The following is a 24,095-nucleotide window of genomic DNA, read 5'->3' as shown; positions in this document are numbered from 1 at the left end:
GGACGTGTGTACTTGCTGTGGAGGGATAAAACTCACTCTATCTCTGCTTCATCTGCTTCGTGGGCGTCTGGACTTGGATACAAAATGTCGATCGGGGGTCGATTTTCATCTTTCTGCCCTGGTGTAAGCTATAGAAAACCATCTCTAGAAAATATGCATTACTGACACTTACCTTAGTCGACGCGCTCTTCTCTGACGCGACACCATCTTCTCGTCGTGAAAATGGGCGTTTGTAGGAATACCAGACGCAGATGAGAACGACAATCCCAGCCAAAGAGATACGCTCGCGAACTCCAAACTCCATGGTTACTAGTATACAACCACACAAAGTGGCGCTGCGTCCAGAGACCAAAAACACTATAGAGATGAACAGTGATATAGAAGAAAGAGAAAAACAAAAATAGCAACACTGCGACACCCCAGGCTTACATGCTGAGTCAAGTTTGAGGCTGGAAGCCCAGGGTCAGGAGGTTAGTCGCAAATACCTGCTGAAGATAAGTCAAGGTGGGGGCAGCAGGATTGGGGGCGCAGTCATCTGATAGGAGAGGAAAACAAGCCTCGTTGGCCATGCAGCATCGTCGGTCCAATCAAGCGAGATCTTCAGGGCGTGGCTTGCATATTCACGAGGTTAGTAGCCAATCCACGGGAAGTGGCGCCAAGACGCGGGATTGTCAATTTCTTTTAACCCGTTCCACAGCGTGCAAGCATCGACCGTATCAGACGACTGGATACTCCGTACTCCGTACTTGCAGAACAACTCGGGACATGATGAAAATGTTTTCAATGTCAACTTTATTTTTATTCTTGCGAGTTTTGTTTTGTTTTGTTTTTGTTTTTTTTCTGGTTTCCGTTGGGTTTGCGGGTCGGGCCGAGTAACACTCTGTTCCCGAGGTCAACATTTTGGATAAGCCACAACTGCACAGCCCGTTGGACATGACAACTTATATTTGGAAGCACCGCAAAAGTAGGCTGGAGCTTTCCAACCTGGGCTTTGGTGAGGTGTACTCTCACTGCTCCGTAGGCACATCCCACTCCACTCCTTTGGCAGCAGATTCAACCCAATCATACCAGTTTATGTCGACATCCATGTCCATGGTGATATCAACTTGGCCTTCCCCTGTACCTGTGTGGTGTATAGATATGTCTTCCTCTGGCCATAACCAAGGAATGATACCCTGGTCTACGTCTTGTGACTTCGGGGGCTGGTCGTTCAGTATGGCGCCGGTCGAGTCTCTTCCACGGTCGTTGAATGCACCAGGAGACGTCGGAACATGGAAAAAAGACTGAGGTTCACCAGATGATCGTACTTTATCAGCCATGATATTCCGGGTTGTTTCGTGCATGAGCGAAGAAACAGCTGGGGCCGGAGTTCGTTGAGGATCGATCGGCGGTTGAGAAAGATTTGTCCGGCCACTTTCATGTTCAGAACTAGATTTCTCACTATTTTGGGGTTTCACTAGCCCGCGCCATCTCTGAAGAAAGGCATCTGCGGAGTTTGTTCCCGGGATAAAGGGCCCCGAGCTTGACGGTATCGGGAGGGTGCAATACTGTTGCTCCAGAATTTGGGTACCTTCGGGATCACTTCTCAGACGTGTGATCTCAGTTTGACGATGCTTGCGAGCATTGCTCATAATTTTGCGCAATGGTATCCAGATTCGTCGATTTTTGTCCATGTGAGATTCGGTCGGAATGAGCCAAACGCTGTGAAGAGCTACCCAAGCTCGCTCCGAGATAGGCGACCACGGGCGTCGGGAGACTTCAATCATCATATAAACAATGGAGTACCAATGTGTGTAGGTCTGGAAAGCCCAGCGCCATTGCCGACATGCCTGTTCGTCGTTGAGGGCATGGTTGTACTCTGCGACCTCAATTCCCGCAACCAACAACTGCATTCTTAAGTCCTCTGAGAACCCGTCCTTCGAAGTGGAGAACAAGAGAGGCAAATAGACCAGCAATGACATCTTCGCCATCACGAGCCTAGTGACTATGACGATCGCCCAGTATGTTATGTTTCCTGATTCAGTCGAGTATCGAAGATAGTCTCGCTCAACTAGTTGGTACATGTCATTCAACAGAGCACCCTGTTCCTCTGGGCTCGGGGCCTTTTCTTTGAATCCGTGGGCCATCATCTGTCGTGTCACGTAGCATATGCCAAAGGTGACACGTGCGACAGACATATCAGATAAGCTATCACACTCTTCGGGCATTCGCGTTGATTCAGGATCTAGATCGTCATCGTTGAGGTTCGACGGTATCTTGGTATCAAAGCTGGAACTCAGGATCGTATAGTCGGTGCCTTGGTCCTCCGATGCCCTTACATCCAACATGCACAAGACCCACCAAACTCGGCGTCGAACCTCAACTTCATATGGGCTCAAGTGATCGAAATTTGATCCATCTCGGTGAAGGCCTAGAGCCTGGCCCATTCGAATTGCTAATCCTGTCATCATCCACACAAATCCAGGACTCTCTTGTCGGCGGAGCAAGGCGAGGAATATAGCAAATGCTTGTACCAAAGTCAATTCGGGGGCACCCAAAAAATCAGAATTCGCAAGAGCGTGCTCGAGACCTTGGCGATATTTCAAGGTAAGCTCGGCTTTCGTGGCACCAAAGTTCAGTAGGATCTGAGTAGATAGATTTTCAGCTCTGGCTCCAAAACTTGATACACTTTCCTCTCTGAAATAGAAACTTACGTCTTCCTCTTCCATGGAGGTGACAGCCGCATAGTAGATAGCGAACATTAACGCTTCCTGGGCGGGACCAAGTCTCTTCAAGTCTCGATCCCGCCAATCGCGAATCATCTTTCGAACAGTGGGAAGATGAACAATCTGAATGATCGCGTTGACATTTTCGGAGAACACGTCAAGTAGAAAAGGGATCTGGGAGGGCAGCGGATGGAGCCCACCAATTTCAGGTGAATAAGAGCTCAGGTTGTGTCCAAATAAGAACCCGTGGCGCGCTGCAGGTGTTCGCGCAAATTTCTGCGTAGAGTCTGTCTTCTTTGGCATGGATTCATTGTCGGAAGTCTCATAGTCACCCGAAGAAAGATCGCAGGCGTCGATCTTCAAACTGTCAAGCTGCAGTGATGGTCAGCCACTCAATCCTCGAGCTCACAGAAGAGCATGTCCGACCGACAAACCTCGTCATTCACCTGAGACCAAAACCCACTACTCACGTAACGACTTTTGGTGGAGTCCTGCAGTACCAGTCGGCCAAATCTACTCTGCACATTCTCATTGCTGGCCAAGGGCTTTTGTGATCGGTCATGGGTAGAGTGTTCAGGGGAGCCAACCCCGGAGGAACCGCCGGTAGCTGATGTAGCGGCCGAGTTGGTTCGTTCCAACTGACTACTGAGATCTTTCACGAGGGTCTCCAGTTTATGCAATCTCTCCATGACCCCATCCGCGATTGGATCGACACGCGTTGGGTTGGGCGCGCTGCGATCCAGACGTCGGGCCCACCTCGGCGGTCGGTCGGTCGGGGGAAATATACAGGCGATTTTGCCGCGACGACAATTCGAACATGGTGCTCGCTTGTCACAGCGAACTTTGCGGCTTCGGCAGACGACGCAGCTGCGCGGCTTGGGATTCTCGTTGCTGCCTGAGGTGTCCAAGCTCGCGTGTTTCTCGGCCTCCGAGGCCGAGGGAGTCCCCGGGCCTGCTCCGGACGATCCTTGCAACATGCGAGCTTCTGGGCTTCTGGGCCTGGTCAATCTGATAAGTGGGGTTAGTCTTGGAGGAGTTCCATTGAATTCGCGACCGCGAAGTTGAGCATGCAAACGGGGAGTGGCGGAGGCGACAACCAACAAGAGAGCGGCATTTCCGCCTCTCGCCCTTGTGCCCAATGCAATGCTGACCGCGAGAAATGCGCGAGATTCTCGAAAGATTCTCGCTATTGCAAAGTCCGATCTCTGCATATAAGAGGGGGTATAACCTAGCAGAATGAAAAACGCCAACGCGCTCTACATCAACCTCCTGTCTGTTGCATCTTCAGAAACAAAACCTACACATCACCACAGCAATGCAAATGCCCCCTGAAACCAAAACTGTCTTATTTCTCGGAGCCAGCACGGGCATTGGCCAGTCCGCTCTCAAGCACACCCTCGCCGCCGGCCATCGGTGTGTCGCACTCTGTCGCGATCCCTCCAAACTTGAGAAAATCTTTCCGTCAGACTCGAGTGCAAATCTGAAAATAATCAGAGGTAACGCACACGATGTGGCTGCGGTAGCCCGGTGTCTTCAGACTGACAAACGCATCGTTGACGTGGTTGTAACCACCATCGGGGCCAAACCCGTCCCCCTCAAATTGACCATCGACGACCCAGATGTTTGCAAAAAAGGTGCTGCGACCCTACTCGAGGCACTCGCTCAACTGCGCCATAGCGGGATTACTGGGGCCCCTCACATCATTGCTTGCAGTACCGCTGGCTTTTCTCGATTCGGTCGCAATATCCCTCTCGCCATGATACCCATCTATGCTTTGTTTGTCAAGGTTCCTGGGGAAGATAAGGTGGTGATGGAAGATCGAATTGCGGAAAGTGGCGAGAGTTTTACTATCATTCGCCCCAGTCATCTCATCGATGGGGAGTCGCGCAAACCCATTCGAGTGGGAATTGAAGATCCTACTAACGGTCCAGTTTCAGATGTGGTTGGGTACAGCATTTCTCGGGAAGATGCTGGTAGGTGGCTGGCGAACAATCTCGTGTTGCAAATTGACGCGAAGTATTTGAACAAAAACGTGTTAATTACCTACTAATCTTTATTTGTTGAGGGCATGGCCAACACGATTGAAGTAATAATGCAACCAGTGGTATTGCCACTTTGAAGACTTTCATCAACATACACATTCCTTCGACGCAATAACCCCCCTCCACCCCTCCGCAGACTGGTCATTTTATTGTACATTGGCAGGAATGGAATGGAATCGGATAAAATGTACCTGCAAACAATTCATATCGTGCTCCATTCTAGAGAACAACCCGTGGACCCTTTTCAAGGTTGAGAGTAAAGGAGGTGTCATGTGTTTTCCATCTTCCCAAAGCTGCTAAATAACCGGCTCAGTGTCAGGCCTTCGGGTCTGTGAAAGGGACCTCATCTGGTGGAGAATGTTGACATACAGTGTTCCCACCTGGGCATACACAGAGCAGCTGGCCTGCCTATTCGTCGGGACCATCAATATCCGAGGAATCACTCGCGTCCGAAGAACATTCGCAGTTGATCAGTTTACAGTACGGACAAGGCATGATCAATTCAAGACTAGCTGTTTTGACTGTGAGGTATAATTTGAGTCGGGTTTACTTAGGTGAAGCGCGCTATGTATAGTTCTGACCAAACCGCACTTGTATAACCCCGCTTCCATGTGATATTTTCAGCCCGTATTCCTGGTGGTTGCAGGTGAGTTGTACGAGGACATTGAGTTCTACGTGGACCTCGGGAGGTATGAACTGCTGGATATAGACGGGTGCCAACATTTGGGCAGTGATTGAAATCAAATGAGCCTTCTACATGCACGGTTTAACTCTACCTTGACCCCATCAGGTTCCTAGTGATGCAGCATCATAGCAATGGACTTGGGTAGGCGAAGTACACCTGGGGTTACACGTTCACTCTGGTGACTCTGGTAAAATCCATTGGCCCTGTAAAGTGCTAAGGTTTGTCTTGAGGAAGCCATCAGCCTACCCTCTAGAATGGTTGGACTATCCACGCCCACGGATAGCTGGTCGGTCTAGGTAGCGTACAGCATATCCCTAATCACGCCAATCTTTTAAAACCCGACCCGTAAAGCCATGTAGTTACCCTACGGCCGATGTACTGGTTGGGTCTAGACGACTGTATTGACACAACCAAGCCCTCCTAGTCTCGAACCTTGCAACCTCGGGAATTGGTACAGCTCATGACTCAACACGTGGACAATGGCCAGCCTTTTGAAGCCCTGCAGTGACCCATGGACAGCTACATGGCTGACGAACCCCCCCAACAGAGTACGGAGTACTCTGTTCAAGTTCAAGGAAGGACCTAGGGAGCGGAGGTCTGAGGTAGTATGTTTGTGTTCATTATATTCTAGAGCCAACCAGTGTGCTCCGTCATGATCTATATGCAATATATGTACAATGCAAAATGGCTAAACGAAATGCAATATTGACAAAAAACAAGTCAACCGTCGGTGTTGGCGCAGGTGAAGCTGTTGCTGTTGCTATCGTTGTGGATAGCCATTCCAGAAGCGTACATCCCGAGGACACACAGTACCAAACCCAAAAGGGCAATGCCGACGTTGACAACGAAAAGGAAGATTTTGCGCGGACTGGCAAACCACTGACCGTAGTTAAGGTGAAGCCAGTAAATACCGGAAAGGCCGTAGCTGAACCAAGATGCGAAAAGCGCGCTGATCATACTGTTCAGGTCACTGAAGACAGGGATGGCCTCACAAATGATCCAAGCAACGATCCAGAAAACGACACCAAGGCCAATCCAGAGACCGATGGAGCGCTTATTGCGCTGATGCATCAGACCGGACTTGGCACAGAGACGGAAGTAGAGGTACTTTAGACCAATGTGACCATTGACGACACCAGCACCAACAATTGTCGGAATGGCGATTCCGTAAGCGATCTTGCTCATGAGGGGACCGGCGGACGTGAGGGCGGGAGAGTGGACATCGGTGCCGACATAGTAGTAGATAACAACGGCGCTAGTCAGATAGAGGGAGATTTCAAATGTCTGGAGCATGAAGAGGGACTTCTTGAAGTCGCTCGGGGTCTCCATCTCGGCGATCAGACCAAAGAACGCAACGTGAGCGCAGTAGGCGAAAACGATGTTGGAGACGGCCTGGAAGGCTGTGTACAGATTGGTCTCCACGGTAGCCTGAATGACACGACCGGGGTGGCTTTCAACACCCACGGCAATCATGGTGATCACAACGGCGCTGAGAATACTGAAGAACGACGCCAGCGAGATCCAAGTCATACCCTTCATGGTGCGGGGAATGGAGAGGACGAGAGAAAGAACCAGACCGACGACACTAAAAACGATAGAGCAGGTTCCGTGGTCGGTGAGGGAGTTCATCATGACGCGGAATGTGAGGAGATGGCTAGCCATGACGAAGACAAAGAAGAGGAACTGTCCGATGCCGAAGAGCTCGCGACCGAAGCTGCCGAGGAGAATCTCGCCGGCATCACCCAGGTTTTGGATGTGTGGATAACGTTCACGGAAAAGGCCAATGTTATATCCAGTGTATAACGCGAGAACACCGAATCCGATAATGAGGATGACACCTGGGACAAATCCCAGGGTAGCGATAGCCGAGGGTAGTGACAACACACCCAGTGAGACCGATTCACAGATCATAAGCAGACCGCATTGCCTAAAGGGACCATACGTTAGCCAGCCCTACGGAGCAGGAGGGCCAAGGATATTACATACCACCACTTCAAGGTTTTATACTTGATCTCGGCATATTCCTCGTTACCAAAAGCATCGTGAACCTCGCCGGACTTGGTGACTCCATCCTCTTCGCACTGAGGCTCGTCATTGCGTGGAGCAATCTTATCCTGCTCGTACGCAGGAGGAGCTGCGCTGACCTCCATTCTGTCTTGTTGAATAGCAGATGGAAGGTTGAAGAAGGGGAGATGAGAACACCAGTTTCGGGCAAAGAGTTATCTTATGGAACCCCTCCTCGAGTTCCGGGCTTTGCCCCATGGGCATGAATGGAAGATCCATAGAAAATTCGATGCACACGACTCATTCGCCAATGACCGTTTCATTTCGGACCAAATCCGGAAGCTCGGCCAATGAGTGCGCGGGCATCTTGGGGTTCGCGCTGACTCATGATTTCATTTGGTGATGAAAACGACCTTGTGCAAGTTATACTACCACCACTACCACACTGGATTTTGTGTGTTCAAGCATTTTTTAGCCTTCAATCTTACCGTGGTGCTTTACCGAATTTGCCTCTCCTCTCCTAACCTGTTTCTCGCACTACGCCATTCACAACTTCCATGCGTCAGGCATATTTCGCAGAATTTTCTCTCCAAATTCGAGTTCTTCACCGGCATCTTCGGCCACTTACTTTTACCTTTCACCGGACGGGCTTCGGTGGCAACTCAAATTCCGACCCACTTCGGAGAGAGCTCACAACTCCGAATGCCCACTTTTAATAACCCCTAGCTCAGCTGCTAAACATTGAGCTTGCATTCAGCAGCGATCCAACGGACATCTCTGGGACTGTTTACACAGCAATGTCGCCATCATCATTACTCATTTCGGAAGTGAAAAGTAAACAAGCTCTACTACGATTGGACCTTGTACCACCGCAAGATAAGCTTATTCCTTAAAAGTAGTCCCCCTGATTGGCCCCCGGAATGGTTATTTTGAGCCCCATGGCTTAGACTGAGCCACTCTTGAACGCGATGGCCGTACAAGCGCAGGAGCCGATGGTTGAACTTCACACACATGACTTGTTTTCAGCCGTAGCTGCATCGAGCAACTTGCTTGATCAAATTGTCAAACGTAGCTCAAGTGATACGGTGACCAGGAAAGGTCAGCAGAGGATATGGGTGTACTTTGGATCAAGCCCGCGAGTACTCCGTACAGTACGAAACATGAGGCGTTCATGCGCAGCAACAACCATTCCTCACAGCATCCTCGGCGGACTCTCCGTGTGAACAGAGTCCAAATGCCACTAGGCTAGATGCGGTAGGTAGTTGGTGACTAAGCACAGATGGGCCAAGTTCCAAGGGGAGACTCTAGCCTTATTGAGGCTAGCGTCCGATTGTCAGTGATCACCCGTGGACCGTCGACTGTGCAGCAGTTGAGAGTCTTGAGACCAGACTCGAATTTCAAGGCAGATCATTCTCCTTTATAGCTCACCCCGCAGAATAGTGGGCTTCCACTGTATACAGTGTACCTGCATCTGAAGTTCCTTGCCCATTCATATGGAATGAACCCACAACCACCGTCCAGCATGTGGCAATTGCCACAGTCTCTCTCAGACATAGAGCTGGAGAGCGCGTTAGACCAAAATGGACTGACCCCATGGCTAGAGCACGATATATTTGCATCTAACCCTCTTCATGACCCGGAACTATATGGGTCAGATCATGTCAGCCTGGAATGGTCGCAGTGCATGACCTCTGAGTCGTATCAATCACAGTCACCTGATGGACAAACCAAATTCCGAGATTCACAAATTCAGGGCCCAGGAATCTTAGGTGACCCTGGATCTTCAATGATCAAATCGGATATGGAACTCCCCCGCAACAATCAAATCTGACCAATGTCTCGCAGTGGCTGGATGGTGCCTATCGGCCGCCTGTTCCGTGCAGCCATTGTCGCAGGCACCGCCTGCAGTGCCTTATTATCCGCACCACATCTGCAAACCCAAATCCTAGAACTTCCTGCTCAAGCTGTGTAGCTCTGTTCCGGGAATGTAGCCTTGCAAAGGGCGAGAAACGCCATCCATCTGGGTTTGAAACACTGTCTCCTGTACTAGGTCATCTTCATGGCGTCCCAGAAGATGAAACCGTCACAGCAAATAACGAAGAGATAGGAGATGAACGAAAAGAGCCCAAGCAGTTCATCAGGAGGGGAGCTAGAGTATTGCGTGAGTGGTTCTACCATAACCAAGAATACCCGTATCCTACAGATACACAAAAGAATCAACTGTCAACAGAGACTGGCTTTTCTCAAAAGCGCATTTCAACTTGGTTTGCCAATGCTCGTCGCCGTCAGAAACAGAAGATCCAGTCAGCAGGTGTCTCCTCAACCTCCCGCACGAGAACAGGATCCCCTATGGTCACAAGCACATTGGCTTCTCTGACTCCCATGGAAAGATGGCAAGCATCTCCGCCGGAAGATGAACCCGTGCCAGAAACTGCGATTCAGAATGCCATTTCCTCAAACACAACAGATCCGGACAGCTGGTTCGATCCGTTCCAGTTTGACCCTTCTGGAATGGATTTCTTCGATTTCGACGAACGCTCATCGCACCTGGCGTCTTCGGTCTCGAGCATTGGAAGCAAAGCATCGGAAACCTCCGACAGTGGCTCTTCGGCATGGAGTTACCGTTCTTCGGGAGAAACTGGGCTATTGTCACAACTCCCCAAACAGTCCAAGCCCAAACGAATCCGTGGACGGCAAAGCACCGCTGGAGACTACCACTACCAATGCACATTCTGCACGCAGTCCTTCAAAAAGAAGCACGATTGGTCACGTCATGAAAAAAGTGTTCATCTCACTCTCGATTCGTGGATATGCACCCCTGATCTGAGCAATGTTCAGCAATCCTTCGACCTTCAATCCTCTGAATGTGCTTTTTGTGACGTACTGTTCCCCACGCCTGCCCACTGGGATGAACATGATTTCAATGTTTGTGTTGAAAAGCCGACCAAAGAGCGGTCCTTCAGCCGAAAGGACTATCTATGGCAGCATCTGCGCAAATTCCACGGCTGCACTAAGCCACCCATATCTGACCTCGATACATGGCGTGGGTCGGGTGCAAATGTGGAAAGTCGCTGTGGCTTCTGCGGATGCTCATTGTCAACATGGGCGGTGCGGGCAGAACATCTGGCTGCTCACTTCAAGGAGGGATCGCGAATGGAGGAATGGGAAGGTGACTGGGGGCTTGATACAGCCACCATGAGCGTCTTACGAAATGCTGTCTTTCCATCCCAACGTTTGGTCGGCTTCCCTGTACCTGAAAAACAATAATGTAAATAACGAAGTAATGATAGACATGATAGACATGATATTGATATCCTTCTGATCGTAATTGCCATACTCTATTGCTCTACAGCCTGCCACTCAGGATGATACCAAGTCCCCATGCCAAGCATGAACAGCACAATGCTTCCATCTCTCACTACATCACGGAACAACTGCACCGCCATCCCCATCCCAGATTTACCACCAAACAAGGCCTTGCCGCCTGTCAAGATTAATTCTCCAGTGACAAATATAGCGAATGGACTCTGCGCTGTGGCAGGCGGAGGCGGCGAGCTACCAAACAATGCAACCGAGGCCCCAATGATAAATAGCAAGTACCCAGCAACCGCCAACGCAAAGATGGTATGCAGTGTCTTCCAGACAATCGCACGCTTCTGTTCAGCTTCCGTCGGCGCCGCTCCCCCGAGTCCGCCAAGCATGTTTGCCAGGAAAGGCGGCACGCCGAGCATTGTTGCAATGGCTGGAAGCGAGGAGCCGAGACCGGGGGCTCCTGCGCCTGCGCCTGAGCCTGGAGTTGCTCCCGCTCCCGCGGCACTTGGGTCACCACCTGGCATGGCGCCCATGAGAGAATTCAGGAGCTTGATAGTAGGATCCTCCTCTTCCGGGCCTGTGCCCGCTCCAGCTCCTTGTTCGGGGGCAGATTGTCTAAGCATTGCGCGGAACATGTCCTGTTGTGCTTGCATGGAATTCGGGGCTTGGGGATCTGGGTGTATTCCTTGGCTCGGATCTGGCGCAGATTGACGGAGCATTGAGAAAAAGGCTTCTTGTTGAGCACGGATGGCTTCTGGGGATTCCATGTCTGGCTGCGGGGCGGGTGAGGCGCGAAGCTGGGATTGCGGACCTAGAGGTTGGGGCGACGGGGATGCTTCTTCGCGTTCTGGTGGCCTGTTAGCATCCACAATTGTATAGTGGGGAGGGGACATCTGCTTTGAGAGTCCTTGAACCGGAGGATCCATACCTGGCTGTGTTGTGCGTCCGCTCAAGCTCGTGATCTTGTCCAGGCGGGCTGAGCCTCCTTCCTTGATTTTGGCCTCGCGGCGCTCACGGCGCAGGCGCGCGGATCGCTGAGCTGGCGATTCTTCCGACATTGTGCAAAGGGGAAAAGGTAAAGGAGATGGATAAAATGGAAGGTGTTGAGTCAAGGACAAAGTTGACATGTCAGTGGTCCCGTGGTGATAAGCGCACTAGCCACATGTGGGCTCAGCCTCAGGAATGTACCAACTTGAATCTTTCAATGTTTATCAAATTCTATGCAAAAGTGAATAAACGATTTCAAAACCGCCTTGTGTCCCTTATTTTATTGAGTCAAATTCTGGTGATTGATAAAACGGGATGAGAGCTTGCTTTGAAGTACAAAGCAGGAACCTTTTAAGGTTGGAATCCGGATGGAGTACTAGGACCTAACATGCCAGGTTGGTTGGTCATGAAATCCCGAAGTCTTTGTGCTAAGCTGGGTATCTAGATACATCCTTGTATTATGAGCATACATGTGTCTCGAAATTGCAATGCCTCCTCAGTAGCAAAAGTCTTTGACAAGCTGAGTGAACACCTTCTCAAACTGCTGGAGACTTTCAACCTCAACCCATTCCTCCTTAGCATGCAGTCCTTCTCCTGCAGGCCCATAGACGATCGAAGGGACGCCAACGGCACCAAAGAACGCCGCATCAGTCCAGAATGGGCCACTTTTCACAAGAGGTTCATTGCCTAGAATTGAAGACGCAGATGAAACAGCAGTCTGCACAAACGGGTGGTCGGCAGCCACCTTCTGCGTGGGACGCATCATGGTGATGCGCGGTTCAGCGTATTTGAATCGAGGATTCTTTTGTGCGATGTCCTTTAACAATGCCGCCATATCTGTAAGAAGGGTCTGTTCCGTTTGCGCAGGGACTGTGCGGAATTCGATTGTGATGGTGCAGTTGCTCGGGTAGGACGATGGCTCTTCACCACCCCGGATTATACCACAGTGTAAAGATCCTTGACCCAAAAGATCATCAACAGGCAACTGTGATTGATATTGCTCCAGGGCTTGTAGGAAAGCTCCGGCATGAAGGATTGCATCTTCTCCCGATGAGGGATCGGATCCATGGGCAGCCACTCCCAGGATCTCCACGTCAATCCAAATGAAACCCTTGTGGGCAGTCAAGATTGCTCCCTGTGTTGGTTCCGGGAACACAGCCCCGTCGGCACGCCAGCCAGCCTCGATCACGTCCTGCGTTCCTTGAGAGTTGTCCTCCTCATCCGAAACAGCAGCAACGATCACGTCACCTCGAGGCAAACGACCACTGGCCTTTGTCGCCGCGAGAGCTGCTAATCCTGCTGCAAGGCCACCTTTCATATCCAAACAGCCGCGTCCGAAGACAACATCCTTTCCGTCCTTCATTCCGATCGAACCAGAAAGAGGATCAGTCTCGTAGGTAGTCAGGCTGACAGTATCTGTATGACCATTGAACATGAGCGATCTTCCGCCCCCAGTGCCGCGGATAATTCCAACAAGAGAGGGTCGTCCTGTGACCTTTTCAATCCAGTGGTACTCGATATCTCGATGGGAAAACCAGGCTGCCAGGTAATTGGCGATCTCATTCTCTCCCACTCCGTCTGTTACGGAAAGTGTCGGATTCGAGGAGTTGATTTGAGTGAGGGCTTGAGTTAGGCCGACCGCATCGTCAACGGAGACATCCTTCGGGGTGGTGTATGGACGGGCCCCTTCGGTGCTGAGAAGGACTACAACAGAATCCCCATTCAATAGTGAAGCCTCCTTTGACGTAGCCAGACGGCGTAAACCAGCTAGGGATGCGCCTCCACAAGGGCCGGCATTCATAGCATTGAATTGGAGGTATTGAAGTGCGCGATGGCTCTCGTAGGATGAGACTGTAACACAGGCGTCGACTGACCGTTGAAGATCAGGCCACGCAGAAGATGATACAGTGCCACAGTCCATACCATCCATGATAGTCTCAGAGCTCTGCACTGTGACTGACTTTCCGGTGTTCAAGCTGGAAGATAGACATGCTGCAGTATCTGGCTCTACAGCGATGACGGATATGGGGTCACTCTGCGACTTGCAGTGCTTGACCACTGCATGGGCAAGACTACCCACGCCAACGGGGGTGACTATCACGCTAGCTGATATTCCACGGCCGGTGAGCTCATCTTGAACTTCTTTCATCATAGTGGAGTATCCCTCCACAATCCACGCAGGAACATCGTTATATCCTTCAAATGCAGTATCCTGAATGAGAAGAACATTCTGTGCTAGACTCTCTTGTAGAGCCGCCTGTACGGCCTGATCATAGTCGCCTTGGACGACAACAATACTAGCTCCTTCGCTAGCGATGAGATCGCGAGTGCCCTGGTTCAGCGATCGAGGGACGAAAATACGCGCCTCAATACCGAGCAGCCGCGCCATGAATGCGACCGCCCTTCCATGGTTTCCCATAGAGGCAGTTGTCAGAGCGATGGAAGCATTTTGAGCTTGAAGGGATAACTCCTGGAGCGAGATTGCTGCAGACAGCCCGAGTTGCGTTGCGACCGCTCGGAAACATCCCCAGGACGCGCCTAGAACTTTGAAGGAGGGCAGGCCAAACCTGTTGCTCTCATCCTTCACAAACACAGAGCGAACGCCCAGTTCTTTGGCGAGTCCAGGAAGCTCGACTAGCGGTGTTGAGGCATAGTTGGGGAATGATTGGTGGAACTGTGTGAGGCCTTGGATTTGTGGGGAGGTGATGCGCTCATCCGCAGCCGCGGGGTTGAAAAAGATGGGTCGGCGAGATGACATTTCAAAGTACTCCGTATGTTTTTTTATCTTTATGGCATACTGCAGACTTTATGTTTAGCATATTTAGTCGTGGTAAACTGAGCCTTCTAAGGACATTGCGCCTTCTGGCTACATGCCGTCGGAATTAACAATTTAGGCGTCCGCTGCGCCTTCTGAGGACAACCCTTTTTTCCTCTCCACCCCATTCTCGCTCCAACCTCGGAACATCGTGAACAATAGTTACAGATTTTTCAATTTCGAGTCAGTCTAATTGAATGTCTTCTTTGGTCGCTAGTTTTTATGGGCCGCTACAGAGGCACAGTGAGTCGATCTTATCGACGTCAACATTACTTTCGATAGTCATTGCAGTTACCACATCAATATGACTATTGGGGAAAGGATTGATGTAATCCATGGGCCACCGTAGGAATGGTCTTTTTCTTTCAATTTTGACTTGATGGTTCTCCTGAGCTACGTACGCAATTGAACAGTGTCGGAGCAAATTACTCAACGCCCGCGCCCGCGGACCTAGTCTTCATCGACATAGTTAGTTTATTGTTGCTTGCTGGCCTGGAACTGATCGTAGTGTACAACAGCTTCCAGAAGAGCCTGGGTACCGAGAGCACTGGTTTTGTCAGAATTCAGTTCCCAGTCGAGGGTACGATAGCACTTACCAATCCTGTGGGCTACAGTACTCCGTCGGGTGATGACTGACGCCATCTCGGCAAGGGACAAAGATCATCGCTGAGGGACAATGTTGACTAGTATACACGGTATCATGGCCCGCGCCACTGGTCATGAGCATCGATTGCTCCCGACCAACCAGCTGATCTGCAGCTGCCTGGATGGAAGCCACACAGTCATCATCGAACTTGACGGCGGGAGAGTCCGTATCCAGAGTCCAATCAAAGGACACACCCTTCCCATCCTGGGATGCGATGTAATCAAACGCCTTGAGACATTCCTCTTGCACAGTGTGAACCACACTATCTTGTGGGTGTCGTATGTCAAGTGTAAAGGTCACTTGTGATGAAACGGTGTTAGTGGATGCATTGGATGGAACCTTGATAATGCCTGTAGATGCCAGGGCATCATGTTTCTTGGCAATATCATGTGAAGCCGCAATCATCCTTGAGGATGCAAGCAAGGGGTCCTGACGAGCGCTGAACGGTGTGGTTCCAGTATGGGCGTCTTTCCCGTGTACTGTCATAGTCATCCAGCGGTATCCCTGGGCTCCACGAACAACACCAATGGATCGGTTATTCTCTGGGAGAATCGGACCTTGCTCGATATGTAACTCGAAATGGGCACCAAGCGGGTATCCGGTTGCGGGATCGCTGGAGCAAGCAATGTCGCCCAGGTATCCGTGCCTTTCGAGCTCGGAGCGGAGGGTCACATTGGAATCATGAATATCACGCAGATTCCAGGCCGTTTGTATGGGGATAGCACCAGCCCAAACACCAGATGAGCACATGGACTTCGGAAATCGTGCACCTTCCTCGCTGTAGGCTCGACATCAGTCTCAATATAAAATGGCAGGGATGTTGACTCTTACTTGGTCCAGTTCACCACCCCAACGTCATAGTTTGTCTGGAAGTCGTTTTCCTTCATTGTACGGAGGACCTCCAGGGCGGCCATTACGCCGAGAATACCATCATACCTGCCACCTCGAGGCTGGGTGTCAAGATGGCTTCCCATCGCGATCATTGGAGCAGCCGAGTTGAGTCGACCAGACTGCCTCGCGAACATGTTGCCCATTTGGTCGATAGATAGAGAGCAGCCTAGCTTTTGAACTTCTGCGGCAAACCACTTGCGCACACGAGCATCGTCATCGGTAAGCGTCAAACGGGCCATGCCCGTGTCTGTGGATTTCCTGCTGTGATGTCAGCTCATGTTCGTCGGACTGGAGGACTCATACATACTCGCCATATCGATGTGTGGCTCCCCATTCACAGGTATTGTGCAATGTATTCCATAACCTCTCGCCGTTGATTTCAAGTCCCGATGACGCTTGGAGTCTGCTTGTAGTGGAGAACTGCCGGACGTTGGAATGAAGGGCGCGCGTTGCGCGTTTGCCGTACATATTGTAGCAATGACAAATGATTCTTGTCTAGAACGTGACGGGCGCGATGGGCCAAAACAGAAATGTTGAAACAGAACTGAAGCTTTATATCATTAGCACAAAAGGGAATGGTTTTCTTGGATAGAATGTCGACCTATCAGATGTCCCTATTATCCCTTGCTACTCATACCACAAGCGCGCCTTCTCACAACAGGTGGAGACGCACGCCGAAGCTAGAATGACTAGCCAAAATGTCTTTGAGATGGATTTTGGTGGAGCGTCCCAAGGTGGGAACCAATTGAAGCCGAGGGGGAAAAGTCGACTCGCGGGAACGCCTTCCCGCGACATCCATCGATCTGCCCTCTTGATCGTCAAATGTGTGGCACAACCATATGATAATTTGTACGAAGAAATATGAGATCCAATCTTGGGGCTATTTTCGTCGTTGGCCAGATGTTTTAGACATATTCAAAGTCTTGAAAGCGCTTTGAGGAAGTTTCATGCAGGGGTAGGTACGGAGTACTAGGTAGACAGCAGGGACCTCGGGATATAAATATGACCATTACTGCCCAGGTGCTCGGAAGTGCCACTTTCAGTTCTTTCAACTTTTAAGTTTTTGGAGGTCCCATCCATGTCTTCCAATATCCTGTTTGTATTTGTATTTGAAAGCATTGTATATAATTTCAGTAGCGTAATGGAGTCACGGGGATGTGCGCCGTTGTAAATACATGAGAAGCTCATTGAAGCGCAATACTGTCAAAGATGCCCAGAGTTGCCCTTATAGCCCTGGATACTCCACCCCCCCAAAAATAGTCATTTATTCACGGAATCACGTAGGCTACCGGGAATAACCCTTGCCTCGGCAACAAGAACCAAAACATTGATCTCCTGGTATGGTCAATATCTTTGGAACAAAGCGATCACAGATCAGAGGATACCGTTGTAAGGAGCAGAAATAGTATACGCGTAGCAAGTCACTCTAGAGTTACTGAGGCCAAGTCAGAGGAAATGACGTCACAAACATGAGAACACCTTACGGGTATGTTCTCGTTTCAGATGTTTTCGATCTCTCCTCATTAGGAGACAAGAAAGATCGGACCTTGGTCTTGATGTTGTTGCTCATTTCTTTGCCCGTCATTGTGGTTTCTGACTGGGATACAGAAGTATCTTGCTCCTGATGCTTCAAGCTTGTTCAGATCGTCTCTTTGACATGTAACGGATCCTGTGATGATGAAACGATGATTTCAAGAATCGCTTGGGAAATGGCAAGTCTATATACCTCCCCTATAGGCTTCAGTGTGGTATTTTAACTTTGCGATCTTCATCTATCATGACACCTCGTGTGATTTCCCTGTCGGGGGTCGCCGATGTCCATACACGTATCATGACAAAATATGGGGATGATCTTCATTGAAGTGTCACGACCGCCATGTCCTACCTCGTTCCAATACATAGGCGGGTTTGAAGGCTAAATCTTGGAATGTTCATGGATCTTTGGTACCTAATTCCTGCCTCGTATGCTTTCCAAGGGCTTCGTTCACCAGTATATTCTGGGTCTGACCCCCGGAGGACATTAGTTGATTGTATTGGTACGTAGTTCTATACCCAGGTGCTCCCTTCTTTGCATCCATGCAATATTTGACGTTCTCTAAAACCGGAGCCTGACCGACCACCCAGCACAAATACCCCGGGCAATAATGAATGCCCCAGTGGACGCCAAATACAGCACGCCGCCAAACACTATCAACCCCCAATACCCACCACCATTTAGTTCTTGAATCGCACCAGCGATTGGAATGCCAAGCAGTGTTCCAACACTTACAATCGTAAACGTGGTGCCGTTTCTTTTCCCGTAATCCTCCGTGGCGCACACCTGAGAGATGCACACCGGTGTTAGGCTGATGGCGGCACCGCTCCAGAAGCCAAAGAGAACTGCATAACAGATGATCGATGCCGAGTCACTTCCGGCCTCAAACCATAGCGCGAGCGTCAGCATTGAGCAAACCAATGATGTCAATATCATAACGTTGAAGCGACCCATGCGATCGGCCACAAGCCCCGGAAGAAATCTACCAGGGATCGCACCTAGGTTCAAAAAGGGAACAAGAAGGTAGGCAATGGTTTTATCCATTCCCTTGTACACTCCATATGACGAAATATATGTCATTGGTATGAAAACAGCGAACTCGACCAAAAATATAGCCGCAGTGGTGGAGGCATACTTGATGTCCTTCAGTGCGCGGAAATCCACAGACGCGCCAGCTTTTGTGTTCGGAGGTAGCCTTGTCTTCAACAAAAGTTGCGCAGCTGTGCACAGTATTGCACATAAGAGTGCGATGATACGGATCGCCCATCCGAACCCAATTCTGGGGGCAGCGAAGAGAATGATGAGAGGAAATATGACCCCACCAATGCCGCCAGCGGTGCATGCAACGCCCGTAGCCAGTCCACGACGGATATTGAACCAGTGTCCGATCGCAGCTATGGCGGGTGTGAAAAGTGTGCAGGCAGATAGTCCCCCAAGAACACTGAAGGAGAGGAATATCTGGTAGTACTCTTGACATTGTCAGTGCTTGTCCGAACCACAGGAGCTATGATAACTACCTTTGCTGAAGCTAAAGCACACCATGGATATGACTATGCCAATAGATCCTGGGAGTATCACGTATCTGGGACCAAAGGCATCGAAGATAGGCCCTGGATCACATCATCAGCAGGTGAAAATCTACACCATTAGGATGGTGCTTACCTGCTTGTGCCCCTGCGAGGTACAAAAAAAATCCATATGCTCCAAATATCCAACCGATGCTTGATTCGGAATACTCCTTGAGCTGATGGGTGCTTGTCCAAGCATGAAGAATACCCAAGCTGTTCAACAACCCCATCGAAGGGATCATTGCACACCATGCTCCAACAACCACAGACCATGCCTGTAGACCTCCTTCTGGGTAATTGTCATTCTTTCGAGTTTCCAGAGTCTCGGATGCAGGGTTGAGGTCGGTGGCTTCTTGTGTTGGTAACATGCCTGAGGGACCGATGATTAGGAGTTTTAGAAAACTTACAGGATGAACCAAGGCGGGCGGCATTTATGTGAGAATTCAGCAGCTGCAGAGCAAGATCAATGGCACCCAAGGTCCAATGTTATCATATGTCGTTTGAGTCGAAATTCCGACCCAACTCTCCATGGACAGCCCCAGGGCCCACTATGAAAGTGGAGCAATCGGCCAAATCAAGCGTCTATTGGCCGTTTCTGGCTGGCTTAGAAATTCACGGCATAATCGCTTTGTGATTGGCCGAGCCGTCCTGACATTCGGCGGACTCAAGGCTGTCCCACTGTTCCAGACTCATATCTTTGCCGATCTGTATAGCTTGCGCAAATTGTCGAATGCAGAAAGCCACCGTGCATTCAAAATTTCACCGTAAGGAGTGCTGTGGTCAGTGACGCCGAAACAAGTCAGGCCATCAGTTGACCGAAGGTTCCGAATTGATGCCCAAATTCTCTCAGAGAAGAGTAGAGGTGTTCGCCGCATTCTATATCTGCTCGCCGATCTCTCCCCACTATATGCGTGGACGTTCTGAGCATGGAGTTCTCCCCAAAGACCCCTATTCCTTCGGACACCGGGCGGCCCTACCGGTCTAAACGTCATCCACCGTGCGATCAATGTCGTCGCAAAAAGCTTCGATGCGAAGCAGATCAGGGAAGAAGTTGTCAACGTTGCCAAACCAAATCATCACCCTGCAGCTTTAATCGGCTCGGCTCAAATCCTTTACCACAAATTGAACCTGCTCCAGATTCCGACGCGAGGCACGGGAGAAGTGAGCAATCTTCCCCGGTGGGAGTGAACCGATATACCACATCTACTACCCCCATCGGACCAGAATCAGTCATCAACTATGATTCGAGCTTGATTAACGACCCGGCTGGTGATTTCCTGCTTCCTCTGCAATCGGACTTTCACCTACCGGAGCGGCCAACACCTCAGGCTATCCAAACACTGGACTTGCTCAAAGGTGTGTCGTCACAACTTATCGGCGCATCAGGTGAATCAGACCCATGGCTGTTGCGACATTGCAAGTTCGATGAGTATGGGTTTCTTCTTTTCCACCAAGTGCATTTCCGTAACGCTGGCGGTGTGCCTCGGGATGAGAAGATACCTGTGCACTTCCTTGTCTCGGCGGATGAGCTGTATGATGCAGCTAAAGAGACAACCAAGTATCCCAGTATTACATCACGGAGAGATCAGCTAAATTCGTTGGTATCTCCAGAGTGTGGAAAAAGACTCTTTTCGTTGTACGTTACGGTGCCCTCAGACCTCTCGCGCATTTGATCATGCTGCATTTTACCTATGCCGCTTTCATGATCATCTACAGTCCATCGATCCAGCATCTGACTTTATACAGGTTCATGAAATTTGTTTTTCCTACTTTGCCCGTCATATCACGATCCAACTTCGGACTCACACATTTACGCCAAGTCCCCGAAGCAGACATGTTACAGACCATACCTGTGCTCCTTCTGGCAGCTATCTACGCCTCCGCTCAACCGTTCATCAAATTGGATGAATACCTTAGTGTTCTTAATGCATACGCCACGCCACCGACAGATCAACTATGGCGAATAGCATTCGAGATGATAATGGAAGAGATTCACACCCCCCATTTGGCAGTTCTGCAAGCGGGACTCTTATACCTTCACAAGCAGCAGCACGGGAGCCAAAGTGCTGTTGCTGACAGCCCGTTCATGTGGTCGTTCGTCGGCATGCTGGTTGGATTAGCGACCTCCCTTGGTCTTCAATTAGAGTGTCGACCGATGGGTCGACCGGCATGGGAACGACGCCTGCGCAGGAGACTGTGGTGGGCTCTATATGCCGAAGAAAAGTGGCGCAGCTTGCTGATGGGCCGGCCACCATACATTCGGCAGGATGAGTGGGACGTGACGGAGCTCGACGACGACGATTTTTGCATCGACACGCAGGTGTCTTCGCCCGACAGTCACATGCAGTCTGCTTCCTGTGCACCCCAATTTGAAAGTTTTGCTCGTTTGGCTTGTCTTGTTGATGAGGTCCAACATCGCCTCTTGTTAGTTTCCCCGCCAGACTGTGAGGCGTCGGTATACTGATTCATGTCCCAGTTCTTTACGCGCGGCTCAACGTCTCTCATCTGACTTTCCCGAGTCTCTTCAAACAGCGCGTGCGCTTCTGGCAAAGCTGAAGGAATGGTACTCACATCTTCCGCTTTACCTCCGCCACCAAGAGAATTCCGTCCTCCTCAGCAATCAATCGAGCTGTCTCCACTTCGCCTACATCCTGCTCGAAGTGTTCATCTTTCGTGCGCTCCTCCGACCGATGGTGCGCTCAGCTGCGCCGCCACGCCTCTTCGAAGAGCCCCAGGACAGTCTGGAAACCATGGTGGACGACTACATTGCCGAGATCATCTCGGCGGAAGAGATCGACCCCGTCCCCGCCATTGATAACAACACTGGGAACGCGGTGCTCAAAGCGGCCGAAAATTGCGCGGCAACGATGCTTCGGTCGGTACTGCGAATGCCCTGCGACCTCTCCGCGTTCTGGTTCTCTTGGTGTCGGATCGGATTCGCCACGGTTTCCAGCTTCATGATGCTCCTTGTTGTCCAAGCGCCCTCGAAAGAACATGCCGTTCGGGCGAGGGGACTGGTCGATATGTGGCGACAGGCACTCGTTCGTAATCAAAGCCAAATGATGGACCTGGCGCTCGTCAGACTGAACGGGCCACACTGGATGGGTCTGACCAGGAACTTCTTCCTGCCGAATCATGTCCGAGAAGCCGTTGAGCGCAGTGACCAATGATAAGTTCTATAATTGGTGAAAATGGTTGAAAATGTGCGACGTCGGAGGCTGTCCCTGAATATAAGTTGGAAACGTTGTTGGGCCGGGCGCTGGGGACTTAATCCGGCATTTTCTCGGGAAACTTCCACACACACACAGCACAATGTTGGTTCGCGGTGGATCGCGAGGGTTGTCCCACAATTATCGAATGGGTGTCAGCTATTGCTTCATCGCCATTGGCAGGGATGTTCGGATCCTCCCCGCTCGACTTTGTTGTCCGAATGCACGTATCGGATACGGAGTACGGGCCCATCTGTTCTTTTTTTTTCTCATTCCAGATTTTCATGCGGTGCCGCATGAAAATCTGTTGGGAAGCGAAGTGGGAGGGAGTGGATCTTAAGCAACCTTTTTTCCTTAGTTGCAGAGTAGGTGCAGGAGGTTCGCGCTATCCCAGTGATCTTCGGGGCTCGTAGTTACAGTTACAGTGAAGATCCCGGGACAATTACCACCTCGTGCTGCCACGTAGCACTTGGAGCCCTCACGTGGGAAGTTTTCTCCTAAAACTACGCTTGACTATAGGAATTTAATAATTCAATGTACATTATATAGACAGCTTTTTTAGTTGGGATGTGCAATGTTTTAATCCCAAGCCGGAGCCAGTGAGACATACTCAATGCTAAATTGCTAATAAAAACCTGGCAGATTCTCCACTCCCCACAATGCACAATGCAAAGCTAATAATGCTAATATCCCGTTGGCATATTACCTAGATGAAGACTAGTGGCTAGTGTATTGAAAGAGGGGCAAGCCTTGCGACGAGAGTCTCGTATTATGTACTCCGTACATAAGTACATAAGTGCCGTATGCTCCAATGATCCCATAGGTCGAGCAAAGCCAGATTGCCCCAGGTCAAGACCAAAAAGAAGGAAGAAAAGAGAGTCAAAAAAAAAAAAAAAAAAAAGACTCGGCTCGATTTGACGCGAACCAACAAGCAAAGCCCCCGGCTTCCAGGCTGTTTTCGGGGGCTGACTAAGCAGGAATCACCCCGCAATCCGGTCTCGTGAGCTCCCCCGGAGCAAATGAGCAAACGAGAGGAGTCCACAGAGTTGGGCGAGAGGTGAGGCAAGTTGACTTTCGCTGGAAATTGGGAACCCTGACATCATGTCCGAGGTGAAGGCCAAGGTGAAGACCAAGGTCACTTCAAACCGAGGGCAACCGGGCAATGGAAGCATACTATACTCCGTACTTAGCCTCTCCTGTGGCCCGCCCTCCCCTGGCCCGTGATGACCCCGGGCCTTGGCTAAGCCAAGTTAGCGGGGTTGAGATTCGGACAAAGGGTTCGTCATCCGGGAACTCCTTCGAACACCAATAGGCTGATCTTAGTCAAGTGCCGTCGCGCTGGGCTTACCCGGGGCAACGGAAGACATCTGACAGATGCGTCGACTTTATACGGGAGAAACAGAAAGTGAAGAGGGAAAATGGGGGATAATATAGTGAGGGAGAAATCAAAGAGAGATAATTGACTCTGTGTACCCCGTAGATAGTCGACCGGAGAGTCCAAAAGAGCGTAAAGAGCCAAAAGGACGAGGCCAAAAGGAACGGCCGTCTGCGTATTGTACGGCGCACGGGCCACTCCGGATAGGTAGCAACTGCCCTCCACTTCGACTTTCGACTACTAATGCGTCGCCTCGCCCCTAATTCTCCTTCAATTCTTTTCTGCTCTTATTTTTTCTGACTGCTAAACGGAAGGGAAAAAA

The 24,095-nt window shown here is 50.5% G+C and overlaps 9 protein-coding genes across 9 annotated transcripts; 3 read left to right on the top strand and 6 right to left on the bottom strand.

Moving 5' to 3' along the window:
• Positions 1–1,007: 1,007 nt before the first annotated feature.
• On the bottom strand, positions 1,008–3,682 carry N7506_011478 (uncharacterized protein; the record flags this gene model as incomplete). The annotated part of the gene is made up of 3 exons (XM_056960769.1): positions 1,008–2,624; positions 2,694–3,077; positions 3,140–3,682. The coding sequence occupies 3 exons, from the start codon at positions 3,680–3,682 to the stop codon at positions 1,008–1,010; spliced, it is 2,544 nt and encodes an 847-aa protein (XP_056805303.1).
• Positions 3,683–4,020: 338 nt separating this feature from the next.
• On the top strand, positions 4,021–4,755 carry N7506_011477 (NAD(P)-dependent oxidoreductase; the record flags this gene model as incomplete). Its single annotated transcript, XM_056960768.1, has 1 exon — positions 4,021–4,755. One exon carries the CDS (start codon positions 4,021–4,023, stop codon positions 4,753–4,755), a length of 735 nt encoding a protein of 244 aa, XP_056805302.1.
• A 1,397-nt stretch (positions 4,756–6,152) lies between these two features.
• N7506_011476 (Amino acid transporter transmembrane) lies at positions 6,153–7,582 on the bottom strand (the record flags this gene model as incomplete). Its single annotated transcript, XM_056960767.1, has 2 exons — positions 6,153–7,359; positions 7,419–7,582. 2 exons carry the CDS (start codon positions 7,580–7,582, stop codon positions 6,153–6,155), a joined length of 1,371 nt encoding a protein of 456 aa, XP_056805301.1.
• Positions 7,583–9,270: 1,688 nt separating this feature from the next.
• Positions 9,271–10,703, top strand: N7506_011475 (uncharacterized protein; the record flags this gene model as incomplete). Its single annotated transcript, XM_056960766.1, has 2 exons — positions 9,271–9,343; positions 9,409–10,703. 2 exons carry the CDS (start codon positions 9,271–9,273, stop codon positions 10,701–10,703), a joined length of 1,368 nt encoding a protein of 455 aa, XP_056805300.1.
• A 71-nt stretch (positions 10,704–10,774) lies between these two features.
• Positions 10,775–11,806, bottom strand: N7506_011474 (uncharacterized protein; the record flags this gene model as incomplete). Its single annotated transcript, XM_056960765.1, has 1 exon — positions 10,775–11,806. One exon carries the CDS (start codon positions 11,804–11,806, stop codon positions 10,775–10,777), a length of 1,032 nt encoding a protein of 343 aa, XP_056805299.1.
• A 425-nt stretch (positions 11,807–12,231) lies between these two features.
• N7506_011473 (putative diaminopropionate ammonia-lyase) lies at positions 12,232–14,493 on the bottom strand (the record flags this gene model as incomplete). The annotated part of the gene is made up of 1 exon (XM_056960764.1): positions 12,232–14,493. The coding sequence occupies one exon, from the start codon at positions 14,491–14,493 to the stop codon at positions 12,232–12,234; it is 2,262 nt and encodes a 753-aa protein (XP_056805298.1).
• A 531-nt stretch (positions 14,494–15,024) lies between these two features.
• On the bottom strand, positions 15,025–16,555 carry N7506_011472 (M20 family metallo-hydrolase; the record flags this gene model as incomplete). Its single annotated transcript, XM_056960763.1, has 4 exons — positions 15,025–15,097; positions 15,147–15,974; positions 16,028–16,345; positions 16,395–16,555. 4 exons carry the CDS (start codon positions 16,553–16,555, stop codon positions 15,025–15,027), a joined length of 1,380 nt encoding a protein of 459 aa, XP_056805297.1.
• Positions 16,556–18,182: 1,627 nt separating this feature from the next.
• N7506_011471 (putative oxalate/formate antiporter) lies at positions 18,183–19,557 on the bottom strand (the record flags this gene model as incomplete). The annotated part of the gene is made up of 3 exons (XM_056960762.1): positions 18,183–19,090; positions 19,139–19,231; positions 19,284–19,557. The coding sequence occupies 3 exons, from the start codon at positions 19,555–19,557 to the stop codon at positions 18,183–18,185; spliced, it is 1,275 nt and encodes a 424-aa protein (XP_056805296.1).
• Positions 19,558–19,717: 160 nt separating this feature from the next.
• On the top strand, positions 19,718–22,359 carry N7506_011470 (fungal specific transcription factor domain-containing protein; the record flags this gene model as incomplete). Its single annotated transcript, XM_056960761.1, has 5 exons — positions 19,718–19,953; positions 20,134–20,367; positions 20,439–20,747; positions 20,801–21,613; positions 21,666–22,359. The coding sequence occupies 5 exons, from the start codon at positions 19,718–19,720 to the stop codon at positions 22,357–22,359; spliced, it is 2,286 nt and encodes a 761-aa protein (XP_056805295.1).
• Positions 22,360–24,095: the final 1,736 nt, after the last annotated feature.

This window comes from Penicillium brevicompactum, assembly GCF_028827555.1.
Source record: "Penicillium brevicompactum strain IBT 35665 chromosome Unknown utg000009l_segment0_segment0, whole genome shotgun sequence".
NCBI classification, from domain to species: Eukaryota; Fungi; Ascomycota; class Eurotiomycetes; order Eurotiales; family Aspergillaceae; genus Penicillium; species Penicillium brevicompactum.
The sequence above is the reverse complement of the archived record's forward strand: the minus strand, read 5'-3'. Positions and strand labels throughout refer to the sequence as shown.